The sequence below is a fragment of the Myotis yumanensis genome, unplaced genomic scaffold, assembly GCF_028538775.1.
Source record: "Myotis yumanensis isolate MYYU_CA2020_CCGP unplaced genomic scaffold, mMyoYum1.0.hap1 SCAF_5, whole genome shotgun sequence".
NCBI lineage: Eukaryota > Metazoa > Chordata > Mammalia > Chiroptera > Vespertilionidae > Myotis > Myotis yumanensis.
In genome coordinates, this window is record NW_027223756.1 from 8,156,251 (window position 1) to 8,172,431 (window position 16,181).

General features: G+C 55.1%; 1 protein-coding gene across 1 annotated transcript in view; it reads left to right on the forward strand.

Annotated features, from left to right (window-relative positions):
- SLIT3 (slit guidance ligand 3) overlaps positions 1–16,181 on the forward strand; it is a 524,056-nt gene that overhangs the window by 493,658 nt on the left and 14,217 nt on the right. The window contains exons 22-27 of the mRNA XM_070414445.1: positions 599–670; positions 1,407–1,478; positions 7,285–7,356; positions 8,188–8,351; positions 10,578–10,702; positions 13,884–13,981. Of these exons, the coding sequence (XP_070270546.1) occupies positions 599–670; positions 1,407–1,478; positions 7,285–7,356; positions 8,188–8,351; positions 10,578–10,702; positions 13,884–13,981 (603 nt within the window). The remainder of the gene's footprint in view (positions 1–598; positions 671–1,406; positions 1,479–7,284; positions 7,357–8,187; positions 8,352–10,577; positions 10,703–13,883; positions 13,982–16,181) is intronic.

Below are 16,181 nucleotides of genomic sequence, written 5' to 3' on the forward strand. Positions count from 1 at the left end.
ACCTGAGTGGTGTGCTTGCTTTTTCAAATACTGATGCTCAAGCCCACGCTTGATCAATCAGATCAGACGCTGTGGGCATGGACCCCGGCCTCGGAGGGTGGAGACGCTCCCAGGGGATTCTCACGTGCAGCTGCTGTGGAAACCACTGCCTGGGATTTGTCCCTGAGGAGAAGCTGGAGGTTGTAGTCGGCAGAGACTAGACCCCCACCCACCTCGTCCCCCAAGAGAGAATCTGATAAGGGGAATAAGTGAGCGCCAAACGAGAGGGAGGGCAGGGGACAGTGAAAAAAAGAAATGATCAGGGGAAATGTGCTAGAATCAGGGAGTGTCGTCTTATGTGTTATGGTTGCTGGTAGAATGAAATGAATGGATAGACATGGAATGGAATAGTTGAATAGCTAAATGGATGGATGGATGGACAACAACTGCTTGAATGATTGAATAAAGAGTGCATAAAATATGAACATTTGGATGACTGGGTGGGTGATGGGTGGATGGATGGATGGATGGATGGATGGCAGGCATGTGTGGAAGCTGGGAATGGCTCCCTCAGAGGCAACTAACAGTAAATATGACCCTTTTGTTTCCCTTTCCCTAGTGACCTGAGCAACAACAGCATTGGCGTGCTGACCAACTACACCTTCAGTAACATGTCGCACCTCTCCACCCTGTGAGTACAGGGCAGGGCTGGGCCATCCTTTCCCCACCCCTCAGGCCAGCCCTGTGCTCCATGATCTTCAGCCTGTGGCTGCCCTGCCCGGGCCAGGCCCTCACCTCAGAAGGAGAACAGAGCCGCTGCCTGGCCGTTAGACAGGGCCTGGCCCGCAGGCCTTCTGGAGAGGCCTCTAGGATTCCTTCTGTGCCGTGTGAGGTTCCGTCCAGGGGGCGTTTCCCTACACGATTACACTTTGCTCAGGCCCATTCATTTCCCATGAGCTCTGCACACGGAGAACACTCACCATTCTACAGTAGAGGCAGGCGCTGGCAGAGCTGGCTGGGCAGCCAGCCTGCAGGGGACCCAGAAGGAACCGGGCACAGGCAGCCAGTGAGCTCGCTGGCAGTGGGAGAGGGCCCTCCGTGGTGGGGGGTGACCCTTCGTGGGGGGATGACCCTTCATGGCGGGGAATGACCCTTTGTGGCGGAGGTGACCCTCTGTGGCGGGGGTGACCTTTTGTGGCAGGGGATGGTGCTCTGTGGCGGGGGTGACCCTCCGTGGTGGGGGGTGACCCTCCATGGCAGGGGTGACCCTCCGTGGGTGGGGGTGACCCTCTCATTGTTAAGCTGCTCTTGTCAGTACATTCAAATGGGGAAGCTAAGCCTCTGGCTCTGATGGCCCCAGGGTGGGCAGTGCACCTGTGAGCAGCTGAGACGGGAAGACCAACAGGGCACTGTGTCCTTTTCCGCAGGATCCTGAGCTACAACCGGCTGCGCTGCATCCCCGTCCACGCCTTCCACGGGCTGCGATCCCTGCGCGTGCTGTGAGTACGGGGTGCCCTGCACCGGGTGACAGGGGCAATGCTGAGCACTCCTTCCCCGCTCTCCGTGGTCCCAGGCCCCCCACTTCCCCTACCGTGACCTCCCCCCCAGCACCCTCACTTGCTGAATGGGAGGAAGGAGCATTCGCCTTTCCCCGTTCCAGACCGCGACCACATGGGGAGCCTTGAGCAAGCCGCCACCTCTGAGTTCCTGCCTGTTTACTCGTAACTGGGACCTGTAGCGCCTCCCTGTGGGGTTTAGGGGATGTGGTTACACAGCACGTGCGAGGCCTGGGGCCGCTATTTTGAGGATCACTGTTTCGCAATTGGTCCCTCCGGCTTCAGAGTGGCGAGGCCAGCACTGTGACCCTGCACAGGGAAACCCTGCACCCGTGAGCTGGGAGCTCGGGGCCTGGCCCGCAGACAGCTGTCAGTCAGCAATTGGACAGTCTGCTCTTAGGGTCTCTTTTTTACAGAACAGTGTCAATAAGTTGCCAACATTTAAATATCAGGAGGTTTCTCATACAAACCCTAGGGAAATGGAGAGGCTTGGCCATTCCAGGGCTCGCCTCTGCATTCCTGCCTGCTGCACCCTCCCTCTGTCCCTCTGTCCCTCTGTCCCTCTGTCCCTCTCCCTCCCCCCTACCCCCTCCTCACCATATGACACCTGCCTGGCCCTGCCCTGCACACAGACGGGGCAACCCACTGAGGCAGATGGGGCCACCTCTTCCCACGCTCAGCTCTGCCCCGCCCCCACCGCACGTCTTCTCATCCACAAAATCGGACGATGATGCTAGTTGCCTCTCAATCCTTACGAGGATTCGGTCAGATACTGTACAGAAAGCACTAAGCACCGCTCAGGCCCACGGGAAACACCTCATAAATATTCATTTGTTATTACTGTTCCCACATCAGCACTTGCAAAAGCACCTCCCTGGCACCTCCGCCCGAGGCCTGGTGACCCCTGATTCTGGTGCCTTCCGTCTGGCACAAAGAGGATCCTTTGAATGATGCCCGTGAGAGCGGAGGTGCCAGACATTCTGCCCCAAACTTACCAACTTCTTACCCTCTGGCCCATTGTTACTATAATAGTGGTAATCATATTTTATGGGCTTTTCATGGCCATTGCCTCATGTAACCTTTTGCAGCAGTGCATGCGGTTGAGAGGCTTACGCCCATTTTTAAGATGGGGAAACTGAGGAGGGTGGCAGGAACCAGCCTTCTGACTCCGAGCCCTGGGGCCCTTCCCAGCACCCAGGGCCAGTCAGTCAGCAAACAGCACCCAGTGAGCTGGTCCGTTCCAGAGCCTCCAGGCTGATGTGATTTATGGGGGCCCACGAAACACCGGTGTCAGCGACAACTCCGCCACACGTCATCTGCGCTGTTATTAAAAATCAATTCTCTGGGGGCAGAGAAGTGCCCGTGCCGACAGGGCGCCATCTGTTATTGTCACTTATTTATTATCCACCTTCTCTGGGGGGGCGCAGAATGGAAACATCAGCAGAACCATTCCCCTGTTTCCCGTCGAGCACACAGGACGTGGGCTCATCTCGCCAGCCGGGGGCCCCCACCTCCCACCGTCCCCCCTCCATCTCAACCTGTTGTCTCCCACCTCAGCCTCCAGCTCTGTGCATGGGTTTGCTGCCAGGGGGTGACCTGCTGATTTTAATGAGATCCCTGTGCACATGTTCATAGTTAGAGCAGTTCTTTTGGGGGCAACTCAACACAGAAAAGGGAGAAAGAGAATGAATGCTTGCCTGTCCATCTGTCCATCCGCCAGGCAGTGGGGTGAACGTCACCCTGTTTTCTCCCTCCTCGGCACACAGCGTGCCCACGCCAGCACACGGCGTGCCCACCCCTGCAGCGGTCAGTTCATCAGGGTGCACTCACACACGCAGCCCGCTGAGCCTGCTTCTTGAGTTAGGGCCACTAGGATTTGAGCGCCGTGATTTTAGAATCGTGGCATCTTGTAAATAAAATGGGGTCTTAGAGGCCTTCGTTGCAGCCCTCCACCTCAGTGGGGAGCAGTCATCTGCTGCATAAGAGCCAATTCAGGAAAAATAAAAATGTTCACAGGCTACATTTCTTTTACGATATTTGTATCCCTTTTCCCAGTAACTGCACATGGAGGAATTTATGCTGCAGCCTAATCCAACATGAGGGAAAGGCTCTGTGCATTAAGATCCTGGCTGCACTGTTATTTTTAACCTAAATTTTAAATATTACCTACCAGTGCCACCGTGGGGAAACGGGCAAGGAACACATCACACAGCCAGTCGATGAAGGGCAGTTACTGTGAGAAGATGGAAACTCCACGGCGGTGCGGGCGCGGAAAAATAAACCTAATCCGCACATACGTTACAATTATAACTGGTAAACACGGATAGCTCTGAAGGGGGGCCATCGGGGAACGTAGACACTTGAAAAAACTCATGGAGGGCTAACTGTTAGCCTTGTCGTTTCTGTAACAAATGAAGGTGACATTAGAAATGGATGAAGACAGTAACATATCTACAATTGAGAGAGTAGGGACAAAAAGATAGGGTTGTTTTTTTTGAAATCAGGAATTGCAATATATGCAACTGCATTTAAGCATTTGTAGATTTTCTCATTTTTCAAGGGATTCGTAATTTTGATTAAAATTCAGAAATGACCAGTGACCCAGGGATGCTGGCTGTTTGGGGTGGGGCAGGAGAAGGAGCCTCAAGATTCAGCCACAGACAAAGGCCAGAAAGTGTGCGTGTGTGTCTGTGTGTGCATGTGTGTGTATACGTGTGTGTATACGTGTGTATACGTGTGTATACGTGTGTGTGTGCATGTGTGTATATACATGTGTATACGTGTGTGTGTGTGTGTGTGTGTGTGTGTGTGTGTTGGCAGATGAATATAAATACATTTCAGAGAACGTGGCAGAAGGTTGGTCCAGGAGCCCTGAGTACAAAACATTGTGTGAAAACATGCTTGTCCTACGTCACTCCTCATCTGAAGAAAGTCAGATGAGAACATTCTCGTGAACATCCGCGCTCTTCTCCGGGGATCTGTGTGTTCCCTGGCCTGTGCCCCACGCCAAGCCACATGCCTTGCGTGCGTGTGGTCCCTGCAGTCACTCCCAGCCCCCGATGGCTGCAGGAGCCACCTGGATTCGGTTAGCACAGGCGGCTAATTTGGCGTGTGTCTGAAGGGGGCGAGGATTATCATCCATCATCCTCGGTATTTTTAGCTCCTAAGACAATCCCTGAAGTGGGATGGAGTTCGCTGTTTACGCACAGGGGGCTGTTCATCATGCCCCACGCTGGCATAGACCGTCCCTACAGCAGGCCTGCCCAGGGCTCCATGTGCCCTTGGCTTGCTTACCTTCAGAGACAAGAGCTCACTCCCTTCTCAGACAACCTCATTTCGATTTTTTACAGGAAGTATTTTTTATTTAGTGTTGACTGTATCACAGAGGTCCTCCCCCCCACCCTCCCTCTTTGCCTCCCTCCACCCAGCCCCCGAGCCCCATTTCGTTTTTGACCAGCTATTGAACATCAGCTAATTCTGGTGAACCAAAAGGGGACTCCTTTGGACCTCCACACCTCCTGGCGTGGCCCTTTGGTGCATAAAAGGAGACTTTAGAGATGCAGGCAGCTGAAAACTTCAGCAGCAGGTGCAGGGCTGTAGGAGGGTGCTCAGATGTGCAGGAGCCACTCTTTGGGAGCCAAACCAGGAGCGGGAACCGGCGGGAGGCAGGGGTCCTCCGCCGTGTTGTCCTGGTAGATCACAGCCCCTTGCTCGGGAGTCTATGGGGAGCTCAGCAGCTCCGTTCATAACAAATGGGAGCGTGACTTGCAGGAGTCCCTGCGCCAGCGCTGCCTTTGGGTCGTTTGCTGTTTTTAAATCAGGGCTCCGTGCCTCTCCAGGAGCCCAGGCCTCGTTCGGAAATGATTAACGGCGGGCTGGGGGGCCTTCGCCAACCAGCAGGCAGCCATGAGGTGATCCCAGCTAATGGCAGGCAGGGGCCGTGTGATTCGTAAATAACCACATGCAGTGGAGGTGGACAGAGATGACGAAAGTGCTAGGAAGTGCTTCCAGCACCTTCTTACCCGGGAGCAACGGGAGGTGAGGAGCCACCTGCGCACTCTGCCCGGCGTCCTGGGAGGGGAGGCGGGCGCTTAGGGTGATGGATGACACCCTACACCAGCTCAGCGGGGTTCGGAGCGTCACCCGGAAGCCTGTTAGAAACACAGCCTCTTGGCCCCACCCCACCCCCCTGAGCCAGCCTCTGGGGACAGAGCAGAGCCTGCCTGCAATCAGCTCCCTGCCCCGGGTTTGAGAGCCTCTGTTCTGTATTAAGGATGATTGAGCTCATGTCTGTTTCCTGCCAAAGCCCGGAGCAGGCTCACAGCAGCTACAAGGGAAACAAAAGAGCAGATTCCCCAGTGTCGTCCTGACACACCCCTTCGTTTCACTGCGGCTCCCTTCACAGCACAGGGGTCTGTGCCCAGCGTCCCTAACGCCGCCTCTGAGAGTCTGTGCATCTCACAGGCCAGGCCCTAAGGGAGCCATCGGCTGGGGGATTGGGGTGTGCAGCTAAAGGCTGATCCTTCAGTGGAGGGTGTAATCCGTGGGTTGTGGATTTGCTCGCGTTGTGACTTGAGCAGCAAAGCACAGTTCATTCCGTTTTCTCCCTGGACCTATTCTCCAGGCATTTACTTGAAGCTCAGTATATGCACTGCTCTGCAGGTGAGAATAGCTCCTGCTACCTCCGCAGGGTGGAGGGAGGCTGCCTGGCCCCTTGGACATGCTGTTAGGAAATGCACCAGGCCCATCCAGTCCCATTAAAGCAGCGGTTCTCGACCTGTGGGTCGCGACCCCTTTGGGGGTCAAACGACCCTTTCACAGGGGTCGCCTAAGACCATTGGAAAACACATATATAATTACATATTGTTTTTGTGATTAATCACTATGCTTTAATTATGTTCAATTTGTAACAATGAAATTGGGGGTCACCACAACATGAGGAACTGTATTAAAGGGTTGCGGCATTAGGAAGGTTGAGAGCCACTGCATTAAGGCGAGTGTGAGGCTCCCAGGCACCTTCCACAGTGTCTTCTGTCACCTGAGCTGGGACGATAGCATTTCTCACTCCCCATAAATCTCCCAAAGTGGCTAAAAAGGGAACCAGTTTCTTGATTGGAACCAGACATTCTTCAAAACCCTGTCACAAGTACCAGTGGAGGCTCATCATTTAGCACTTAGGAAATTCGGTTCTGCATGGATTAATGCACCCACCACTCCCTTCTGGGGCAAATATTTTTACTTTCATTCCCAGTTTACAACAGGACACTGAGGCCCAGAGAGGGTGATAACTCTGCCCACCGTCACACAGCTGGCACGTGGCAGAATCAGGGTGTGAATGGAAGCAACCTGGATGCAGAACTTACGGTCTCAGCCACAGTTCTTTGCATCACCTCTGAAACTCCAGGCCTCCATTAGGGAGATAGCTCTCCATTTTGGGGGGTGCAAAAATGGAGGCCCAAGATGTAAAGTAACTTACCCAACATTCCACAGCGAAAAGGGACTGGACCCATCCCAGGCCCGTGCCGTACAGCAGTCCGTCCTCTCCTTCCCAAACCCTCTACCCCCGAGTCCCTGCTGCTGAGGGGGGCAAGGGGACATCCACGCACCGGCCACAAAGGACGCAGTGCCTCCTGCTGCTGGCAGTGGGACCCCCAGTGAAACGGAGGGGCCTGGGCCAGCCTGGGACAGCACGAGGGCCCCGAGTCAGGTCCCCTCTGGGCGCTAACCTCCTGCCTGTGCTCTGCTGCAGAACCCTGCACGGCAACGACATCTCCAGCGTCCCCGAAGGCTCCTTCAACGACCTGCCATCCCTGTCCCATCTGTAAGTAGCCCCGGCTCTCTCCCCAGCATGCACCCACTCAAACAGAACATCACCTAGTGCCACGGCCCATGGCAGCCACGGTTAATGTACATGGACGGCTGCAAGAGGGAAATGACCCGAACAAGCCATGGGGCCCAAAGCTGACACACCTTTCGACACAAAGAACGATAAATTGTGGGGCTACGGCAGGACAGAGGGGCTTGGGGTAGGGCCATACACTGGGGGACAGGGACTAGGAAATATGTGGGAAAACTGACGAAAGAGCAGGGTTACTGTAGTCGGTCTGCACGTTCAGAGACTCCCAGTCCCTGGTGATAAGAGTGTTCTCCTCCTGGTGCAGGGGGGCACCTTTCTCGGGAAAGTGACCCGCTTGTAGGCAGGAAGGGGGAAGTCAGAGCCCTTCCTCCATCTGCCGGTTCTCAAGCGCCTTCAGCTCAAAATACTCAACGTCCCAAACTGGCATGTTGAGGGTGTGTGTTCAGAGCGCCCTCGGTGTGGCTGGGCATCAAACCTCCTCCGCAGAGAGCGCCCCCCTGTGGACCGGGCGGTGGGCAGGGGAGCTTCCTGGCCGCTCCGGGATTGAGGTCGTTGAGGTCGAGTGGAGGATTGTCTTACTGGGGTGGGCGAGAACAAAGCCTCAGAGGCGGAGGGGCTTGGCTGGGGTCGAAACATCTCCAGGGGTTGGAGGTACAGTCTGGAGTCCTCTGGTGCTCATGCCAGACACGCCCAGTCTAGCCAGAGCCCAAAGACGCTGCTCTTTCAGAGGGCCAAGGGTATGGAGCCTGGGGCCCAGCTGGGTGGGGGGACCCTGACTTCCTGCTCTGCCCCCAGGGCGCTGGGCACCAACCCGCTGCACTGTGACTGCAGCCTGCGCTGGCTGTCGGAGTGGGTGAAGGCGGGGTACAAGGAGCCCGGCATCGCCCGCTGCAGTAGCCCCGAGCCCATGGCCGACAGACTCCTGCTCACCACCCCCACCCACCGATTCCAGTGCAAAGGTAGGTGCTGACGCCTCCCCTCCCGCCAGCCCTCCGCTCTCGGGCTCGGCTCTGCCTCCAGCAGCCTGTCCGAGCTGGCCCTGAGCAGATGGGACGCCTGGTGCCACCGCCCTGTCTGCCACGGGTCACAGGCGCAGAGGCTGATAGGGACGTGGACCCGCCTCTCGGGCTCCGTTGTCATGCTCTCCCCAAGGCCCACCCTGACTTTTCTCCCTGCCTGCCTTCTCTCCATCCTCCGCGTCGCTGAGAAATTCTTCAGCCTGCATCTGCTGTCCAGCATTCCTAAAGCACACGGGTTTCCCCAGCAATTTGTGACTTAGACTGACTGCATCGTCATGATAACAAACTACTGCTGGGTCTTATTATGAGGGAGGCATTATGTTAAGTACTTTCTCTTTTTCTTTCTCTTTATTTTCTTTCCATCACCATTTATCCCCACTATTAAGCACTTTTTCACGTGTTGTTTCATTTCATTTTCACTTTACATGTATTGATGTATTTACTTTCTCAGAACCTTTGTGGGGTGCACACTAGAATCACCCTCATTTAAAAAATGAGAGGTGAAACCATTTCTCACGGCCACGGCTGGGAGACCTTGCTGATTCAGAATGCAGGCTTGGGCCCCGGACTGTACTGTCAACCAGGCTTCTCACGGGCCCCAGGTGTACTATCCACCTGGATTCTCTGGGCCCCAGGAGTACTACCCCCACCTCAACCTCACTTGGGCACCAGGGGTAATACTCACCTCATCTCCCCACCAGCTCCTTTTGAACCCGTAGAGCAGTGGTTCTCAACCTTGGCTGCACATTAGAATCACCTGGGAATCTTTTTAAAATCCTGATTTCTGGGCCTCATCCTCCGGAAATTCTGTTCCTTTGTTATGGGGTGGGGCCACAACATTAGTAACAAAGAAACAGAATTTCCGGAGGATGAGGCCCAGAAATCAGGATTTTAAAGATTCCCAGGTGATTCTAATGTGCAGCCAAGGTTGAGAACCACTGCCGTAGAGTATTTCCAGTTTCCTCCTCACTGTTGCTGCATTAAGTTCTTGCTCTTTTTAAAAGTGGGTCCTCAGATAAGGTTCTGAAGCAGGAATTACTGAGCCAGGTGCATGCTGATGTTTAAAACCTTCACACTGGTTTCCAAAAAGGGCTGTCAGCCGCTGACTCCCCAGTGGCACCATGTGAGTGCACTTTTCACTTTCTGGCTTCATTTTATCTCATTTTGTAATCATTGCTAATTCAATAGCTAAAATATCATATCTCTTTATATTTTTTCTGTCTCTGATTACTGGAGAAACTGATTTTTTTCAAAAATTTACTTCCCACATGTGTTACACTTGTCCATTAACGTCCTTGCTCACCTCGTAGAGCCGTACTGTTTTTCGCCTGTTTGGTTGGTTTTTTACCAGGTACTTTAACCACCCTCTACACGTGTCCTCGGGACACCGTCTCCCTGGGGCAGTCTCTGTCCTAATGGAAACCCAGGGTCACCAACCCGAAACGGCCCCTCTCCCGCCAGCTCAGACTTAACCCGGTCTCCAAATGGATGGTCTTGGGTTCACTTAAAGTCCTAACATGAAGTAGGGCCTGTTCATCCGGGGCTACTGTCCGAGCTGGCGACAGCCCAGCTCTGCAGGGACCGCGTCTCTCCCTGCAGCCCTCACAGCTGGAGAGCAGGACGCGGTGACAGCGTCGTGGGTGCAGAGTCCCGAGCACGGCCGCCCTTGTCAGCACCGTGGCTGTGTCCTCACCACTGTGTCTTCCTCCTCCCGCCGTGACGGGCTCTGCTTCCATGGTCCCAAGACCCTGTGTCCTCCATAGCCGGGCACTGACCCCTCCGTGGGGGTTGCGGGTGGGGGATGCATTTGGGGCGGAGGAGGGAGGTTCCAAAGGAGCCTGGGCCCAGACCATCTGGAACAAAAAAAAAGATACACACAGGGTTTTCTAATTACGGTGCATTGTTTGCAGATTAGCACCCGAATAGGATCAGGCTAATTACAGTAATTGGTGTGACTGCAGTGGTGCTTCTGAATGCTGTCCCACTGTGACCTCCCCTCCCTGGACAGTGGCTGGATTGATGGGACTTTGGCTGGGCGGATGTGCGGGCTGGGATGGGGGGGAGGGGCTGCCACTGGCTGAGGAAGGGGCCAGAGCCCAGGGGAAGGGAGGTGTAACGGAGCCCTCTCAGGGGCCGCCACCAACCGCCTGCGGTTCTGCTGTCCAGGGCCAGTGGACATCAGCATTGTGGCCAAGTGCAACGCCTGCCTCTCCAGCCCGTGCAGGAACAACGGGACGTGCAGCCAGGACCCAGTGGAGCTGTACCGCTGCGCCTGCCCCTACGGCTACAAGGTAGGCAGCATCAGCATTGTAGCCAAGTGCAACGCCTGTGCCTCCAGGGCAGCCAGAGTGACTCCGTGTCACAGGCACCCCCAAAGCGGCATTTGCTGGTAACACGCCTGTTCTGCTGGGGGAGGGCTGCCCAGTTTCATCACGCTCATGCCAACCACCGGGACCCCCTGGTCTCCACAGCAACTGAGGCGAGGAGGAAGTGTGATACTGCCTTAGTTAGACGTGGGAACGTCAGTCAGTCAGAGGGACCTCCGGGGCGAGGCATCCCTAAACCCACTCCACTGGCTTCCCTTCCACGGGATTTCCAGACCCCACCCCCACCCCAGCTCTGCCCTCAGGACACCCAGCCCCCAAAGGTTCCAGCCCAGTGGAGGAGGACACAGGGTGGGGGACTAAAAGGCCTAGGGCCTTTGGTTGATCTCTCCCCCTCACCCCCACCCTCCGCTATCTTCCCTCTGAGTATGCATGCATATAAGCATAAGCGATGGATGTGGACAACAGGGAATGAGGGTGAGGGCAGGATTGGGGGGATAAGGACACATTTGTAATATCTTCATCAATAAAGGGAAAATTTTGGGGGAAAAAAAAAAAAGGCCTAGGGCCACCACACCACCCACCGACAGGCTCAGGGCAGCCAGCAAGGACGAGAAATAAAATGCATATTCCAGCTGATCCTTTTTCAGCCAGGGAGCTGCATGCACAGGTGTTCCCTGTCTCCGAACAGTGCTTCTCACTCTCGTGGGCGCAGGAGTCACCCGGGGAGCTGACGAACGTGCAGGCCCTGACTCCTCAGACCTGGTCTCAGGCCCACGGCTGCTGCTGGTCCGGGGACCATGCTTTGAGTAGCAAGGTCTCAGGGCAGCCTTCCTGGCCCCATCACAGGAAGAGGTTTCCGTGGGGGTGGCTGTTCCCACTCTCCTTCAGAGGAAGTCATGGGCCCTGGCCATGTCCTTCACAGGCACACACTCGGGTGGGGGCGGGGAGACAAGGAGCATCACAGAGCTGGTGGATTTGAGCAAAACGAGGCTGAAGAAAGTTGAGCTGGGCTCATTAGCCAAGCACCGACAACGGTGGTTATTCCTCAAGGTCGCGCATGACAGAAACCTCACCTGCAGGCTGAGTTGCCGCGTTGTCAGTGTTAGCTCTGCTTCCTGGATTCCTGTGCTCAGCATAAGGGGATGGAGGAGACACCGCCCCCCCCCCTCCCCGCCCCCAAGCCCCAGTGAGGGTTCCAAAAGTCCCCAGAGAAGAGAGGCTGGTCCAGGCAAGGGCTAGGGGGGTCCCACCTTGCCCACCTTGACCTGCTCAGGTTTTCCTGCCCTGCCCTTCATGGCTCATTTGTTCAACACACACACACACACACACACACACACACACACACACATTTCTGAACAATCAGCACCTGAAAAGTCCTTCTCCTCATCATCAGAATGGCTATTTACGGAGCTGCCAGGCCTCGCCAGGTGCCTTTCATATAGGTGGTTGCTAATCACCGGCCACTCTGTAGGTAGGTATCCCCATCATAGACGGTGAGAACAAGGCCCAGGCGTGTCTCCCCCTCAAGGCACGTGGCAGCCGGAGCAGGTGTGCACCCAGCTCTGCCTCACTCGGCAGCCGTGTCTGAGGGACGAGTGGCCGGCACAGGGGCCCGGATGGCTCTGGACTGAGGTCGGGGTTCAGCTGCTGCCTGGTCCGCTCACTGCCATCACGACCTGTCATCGCACTTTCCAAGTCAGCTTCCCTGTCTGCAAAAGTGGGGTTGTCACAGCCGTACCAGCCCCATACAGTTGCTGTGAACATCATATGCGATGGTGAATACAGAGCACTTAGCACGAGGCCTGGAGTGGAAACGTGCTCCCTGAACCCGTGTGGAAATGGGGATTGCCACACTGACCCCTGAAAATGCTCCTATGTGCTGTGATTTAGGATAAACCCGATCCCATGCATCCTGCATTCTCCGCCCCTCCCGGAAACCCCTGACTGGCCCTTTAACGTGCGGGGCAGGAAGGGAAGCAGGCAGCCTGGGGCTGCTGGGACTGGCCTGAGGCTCCGGCTGCTGGGACAGTGGAGGCCGGCGACCCACCTCAGCCCTGCACCCGGCGGGCAGCGGCGGCCAGGCAGGAAGCCCAGGCCACTCTTCTAGGCCCTGGTGGCAGCAGCGAGGGGAGAGGATTTTCAGGCAGATGGTGAGCGGGTGGTATGACAGTGGGAGGGCTCTGTGGTCACCCCTGCCTGGCATGGTGCCCACAGCCCAGGAACCAACACAGCGGGCACCGCCCCAGGCCCCATAGGCCCTCTGAGGGACTGTTTGCCAAGACTGGGGTGTAGCACTGGCCCATGGGTCCCAGGGGAGAAGCTGGAGCCAGGGGGCCAAGCTGCGGGCCACCCCGCTTAGCCCCTTCCTCATGCCTGCGACCCGCTGTCCCTTCTGTGGCCAGGTGGCTCCTTCTAAGCTCAAACATCCCCTCCAGAGGCGCCTGTGCCAAAGGACCCCTCCCCCCCGAACTCAGTCACAGGGTCTCAGGCTGGACATGAGAATCACCCGCAGAACTTTAGTGTAAATACCAGCACCTGGGCCCACGTCCAGGCTAATCAGAGATGAATCTCGGGGGTTGTCACTTAACAGGGACAAGGTCTTCTGGCCACGCCCTCCTTGTGGACTATATTCAAGCCTCAGTGAGGCTAATAATAATATCACCTACTAGGATGTATAGAACGCCTACTGTGTGCTAGATGTGTTATGCAATGTTAAGTACTTTCTTATAAGAAAGGTCTGGTTTAAGTCTCATAGCAACTGGATGAGCTAGGCTTACAGAGGTTAAAGGGCTTCTACAAGGTCAAGGTCAGCCAACCAAGAAGAGACGAAGCTGCAATGTGAATCCAGGTTGTTCTGTATCCAAAGCCCATGCTCGTGCCCTGGGGTTTAGAACAGAAGAGAGAGAACCGTGTGAATTCTGCGGACCCAGACTCCTGAATCCTCCACATGCCTCCCCTTCTCACTAGGGAGCCCCCAGCAGCAGGGGCTCCCTGCGGCCTTCTCCCATCACACTGCAGGCGTGTCCCAGGGCCTGCCATTTCCCCAGCCCCATCCCAGAGGATGCTGGGAACTCCCAGGGGTCTCCTGGGTCACGGCAGCCCCTGAGAGCCTCCCTAACTGGGTGCTTCTCTCCCTTCCCCGCAGGGCAAAGACTGCGCCACGCCCATCAACACCTGCGTCCAGAACCCCTGCCAGCATGGCGGCACCTGCCACCTGAGCGAGAGCCACAAGGACGGCTTCAGGTAACAGCTCACCCTTGGCCTGCCCTCCCCTGGGCTCCTGCCAACTGCGGGGGCAGAGCTGGCACTGAGGGTCCGTGTGCCCACGCTGGGCCGAGCCCTTTGTGGGGGTGGTTGCCAGGCTCTTCCTGTGTTACCCTCCGTACAGATCAGGAAATTGAGGCGTTAGAGGGAGGAGGTTGCACGGTTAGTAAGCACTGATACAGGGACTCGAATGCAGCCAGGACTCAGGGTTTTGCAGTTGCTAACTAAGGTCAGAAGCGGGAGATGGTGGCTCAAAGAGCCACCCGCCTGGTGATGCCACTACTCTATATTCTGGGACATAAAAATAACATTAATAGTAGGCTCCATTGATTACATGCTCACGTGTGCCAGATACTGGCCAGTCAAATGTGTTCTAAATCCTCCCAGATACTGGCCCCACTGAACAGATGAGGAAACTGAGGCACGGAGATTGATTTGCTCTGGGGCATGTGTCCTGACTCTCGTTCCCGAGTCTTCCAGCCCCACCTCTTGTCCCTGCGTTCAGAGCTCAGGAAGAAGGGGGCAGCTGAATGGAATAAGGAGATGTATACAACTGGATATTAGATAAACAAGAACAAAACCCTACAATTCCCAACAGCGGAGGTGGACCCAGAGGGCATTATGCTAACTGAAACAAGTCAGACAGAGGAAGACAAATTCCATATGATTTCACTTATATGTGGAATTTTAAAAAATCAAAAATGAACAAACAAAACAAAAACAGGCTCATAGACACAAAGAACAAACCGATGGTGGGGGTGGGGGTGGGGGTGGGGTGGGGTGGGGTGAAAAATGTGAGGGGGCAAATAGTCAATAATATTCGGTGACTTTGCACTGACACGTGGTTACTAGACTTGGTGTGGCGAGCACATCATACGATGCATAAATGTTGACTCACTATGTCGTACACCTGAAAATGATATAACATTGAATGCCCACTACAGTTTTTAAAACAAGGAAGGGATAAAAGCCATGTAAGTTCTTCTCACCCCTGTCCCAGGAGGGGCGCTGCTAGACCCCTGCCAAGCGTGGGCCCCTCCTGCTTCCTGCCCTCCCAGATGCCCAGTTTCCCAGCCCAGGGCCCTGGCAGAAGCAGATGGGTGAGAACTGGCTCATTTACCCCCCACCCCCCACCAGTGAGCGATTGGGCTGGGCAGTACAGGAGGGGGTGCCCGATGCCAAGCTCTCTGCAGACATCCTAGAGCTCAGGTTGCAAACGATTGATTTTCAAAGGCACTCTGGCCCGGGCTGCTGTGTGGTCCATGAAGGAAGTCAGGTTCTGGGCTCCAGTTCTCCTCCCCAGGCACCCAGCCCACCCACACGTCCACCTGCCAGACCGCCCCGTCAAACTCTGAGTCTTGAAAAATGAAAGGCAAGGCAGAGTTTGTTTTCCTTCCTGGAGCAGGCCAGACACCCCCACCCTCTTCTGAGAGCAGGGCTGGAGAAGCCAAAGAAGTCTCTCAGTGGCATCCGCTGGGCCCCCACCAGGAAACACACCTGGAGGGGGAAAGCCTGGGTCTGCCCACCCAGCGGAGGGAGTGGTATCTCACTGTGACTTTAATTTACATTTCTTTGATGATTAGTGAAGTTGAGCATCTTTTCATATGTCCATTGGCCATCTGTATATCCTCTTTGAAGTATCTATGCAGATCTTTTGCGCATTTTTTCATTGGATTGTTAGTTTTGGTGTTGAGATTTATATGTTCTTAATAAATTTTGGAGATTAACCCCTTATCAGATGTATCATTGGTGAATATGTTCTCCCATTCGTTGGGTTATCTCTCATTTTGTTGACGGTTTCCTTTGCTGTGCAAAACTCTGTAGTCCTATTTGTTTTTCTTTTGTTTCTCTTGCCCAATAGTTCATTATCTAATCTAATAATAGACAAACAGGGTAATTGACCGTACCTTCGCTACGCCTCCCATTGGCTAATCAGCAAGAAATGCAAATTAACTGCCAACAAAGATGGTGGTGAATTTGCAAACGTAGGCACTTAGCAGAGCAGCGAAGGCACTGAAGGCGGCTCCAGCCGGAGCGAAGGCCTGGGTCCCGGGTGCCGGAGGAAAACTGGTGCCGGCAGCCAGGGGAAGGGAAGGTCTATTGCACGAATCTTTTCGTGCAACAGGCCTCTAGGTGGTGTATAAGAATGCAACTGATTTCTGGATATTGATTTTGTATC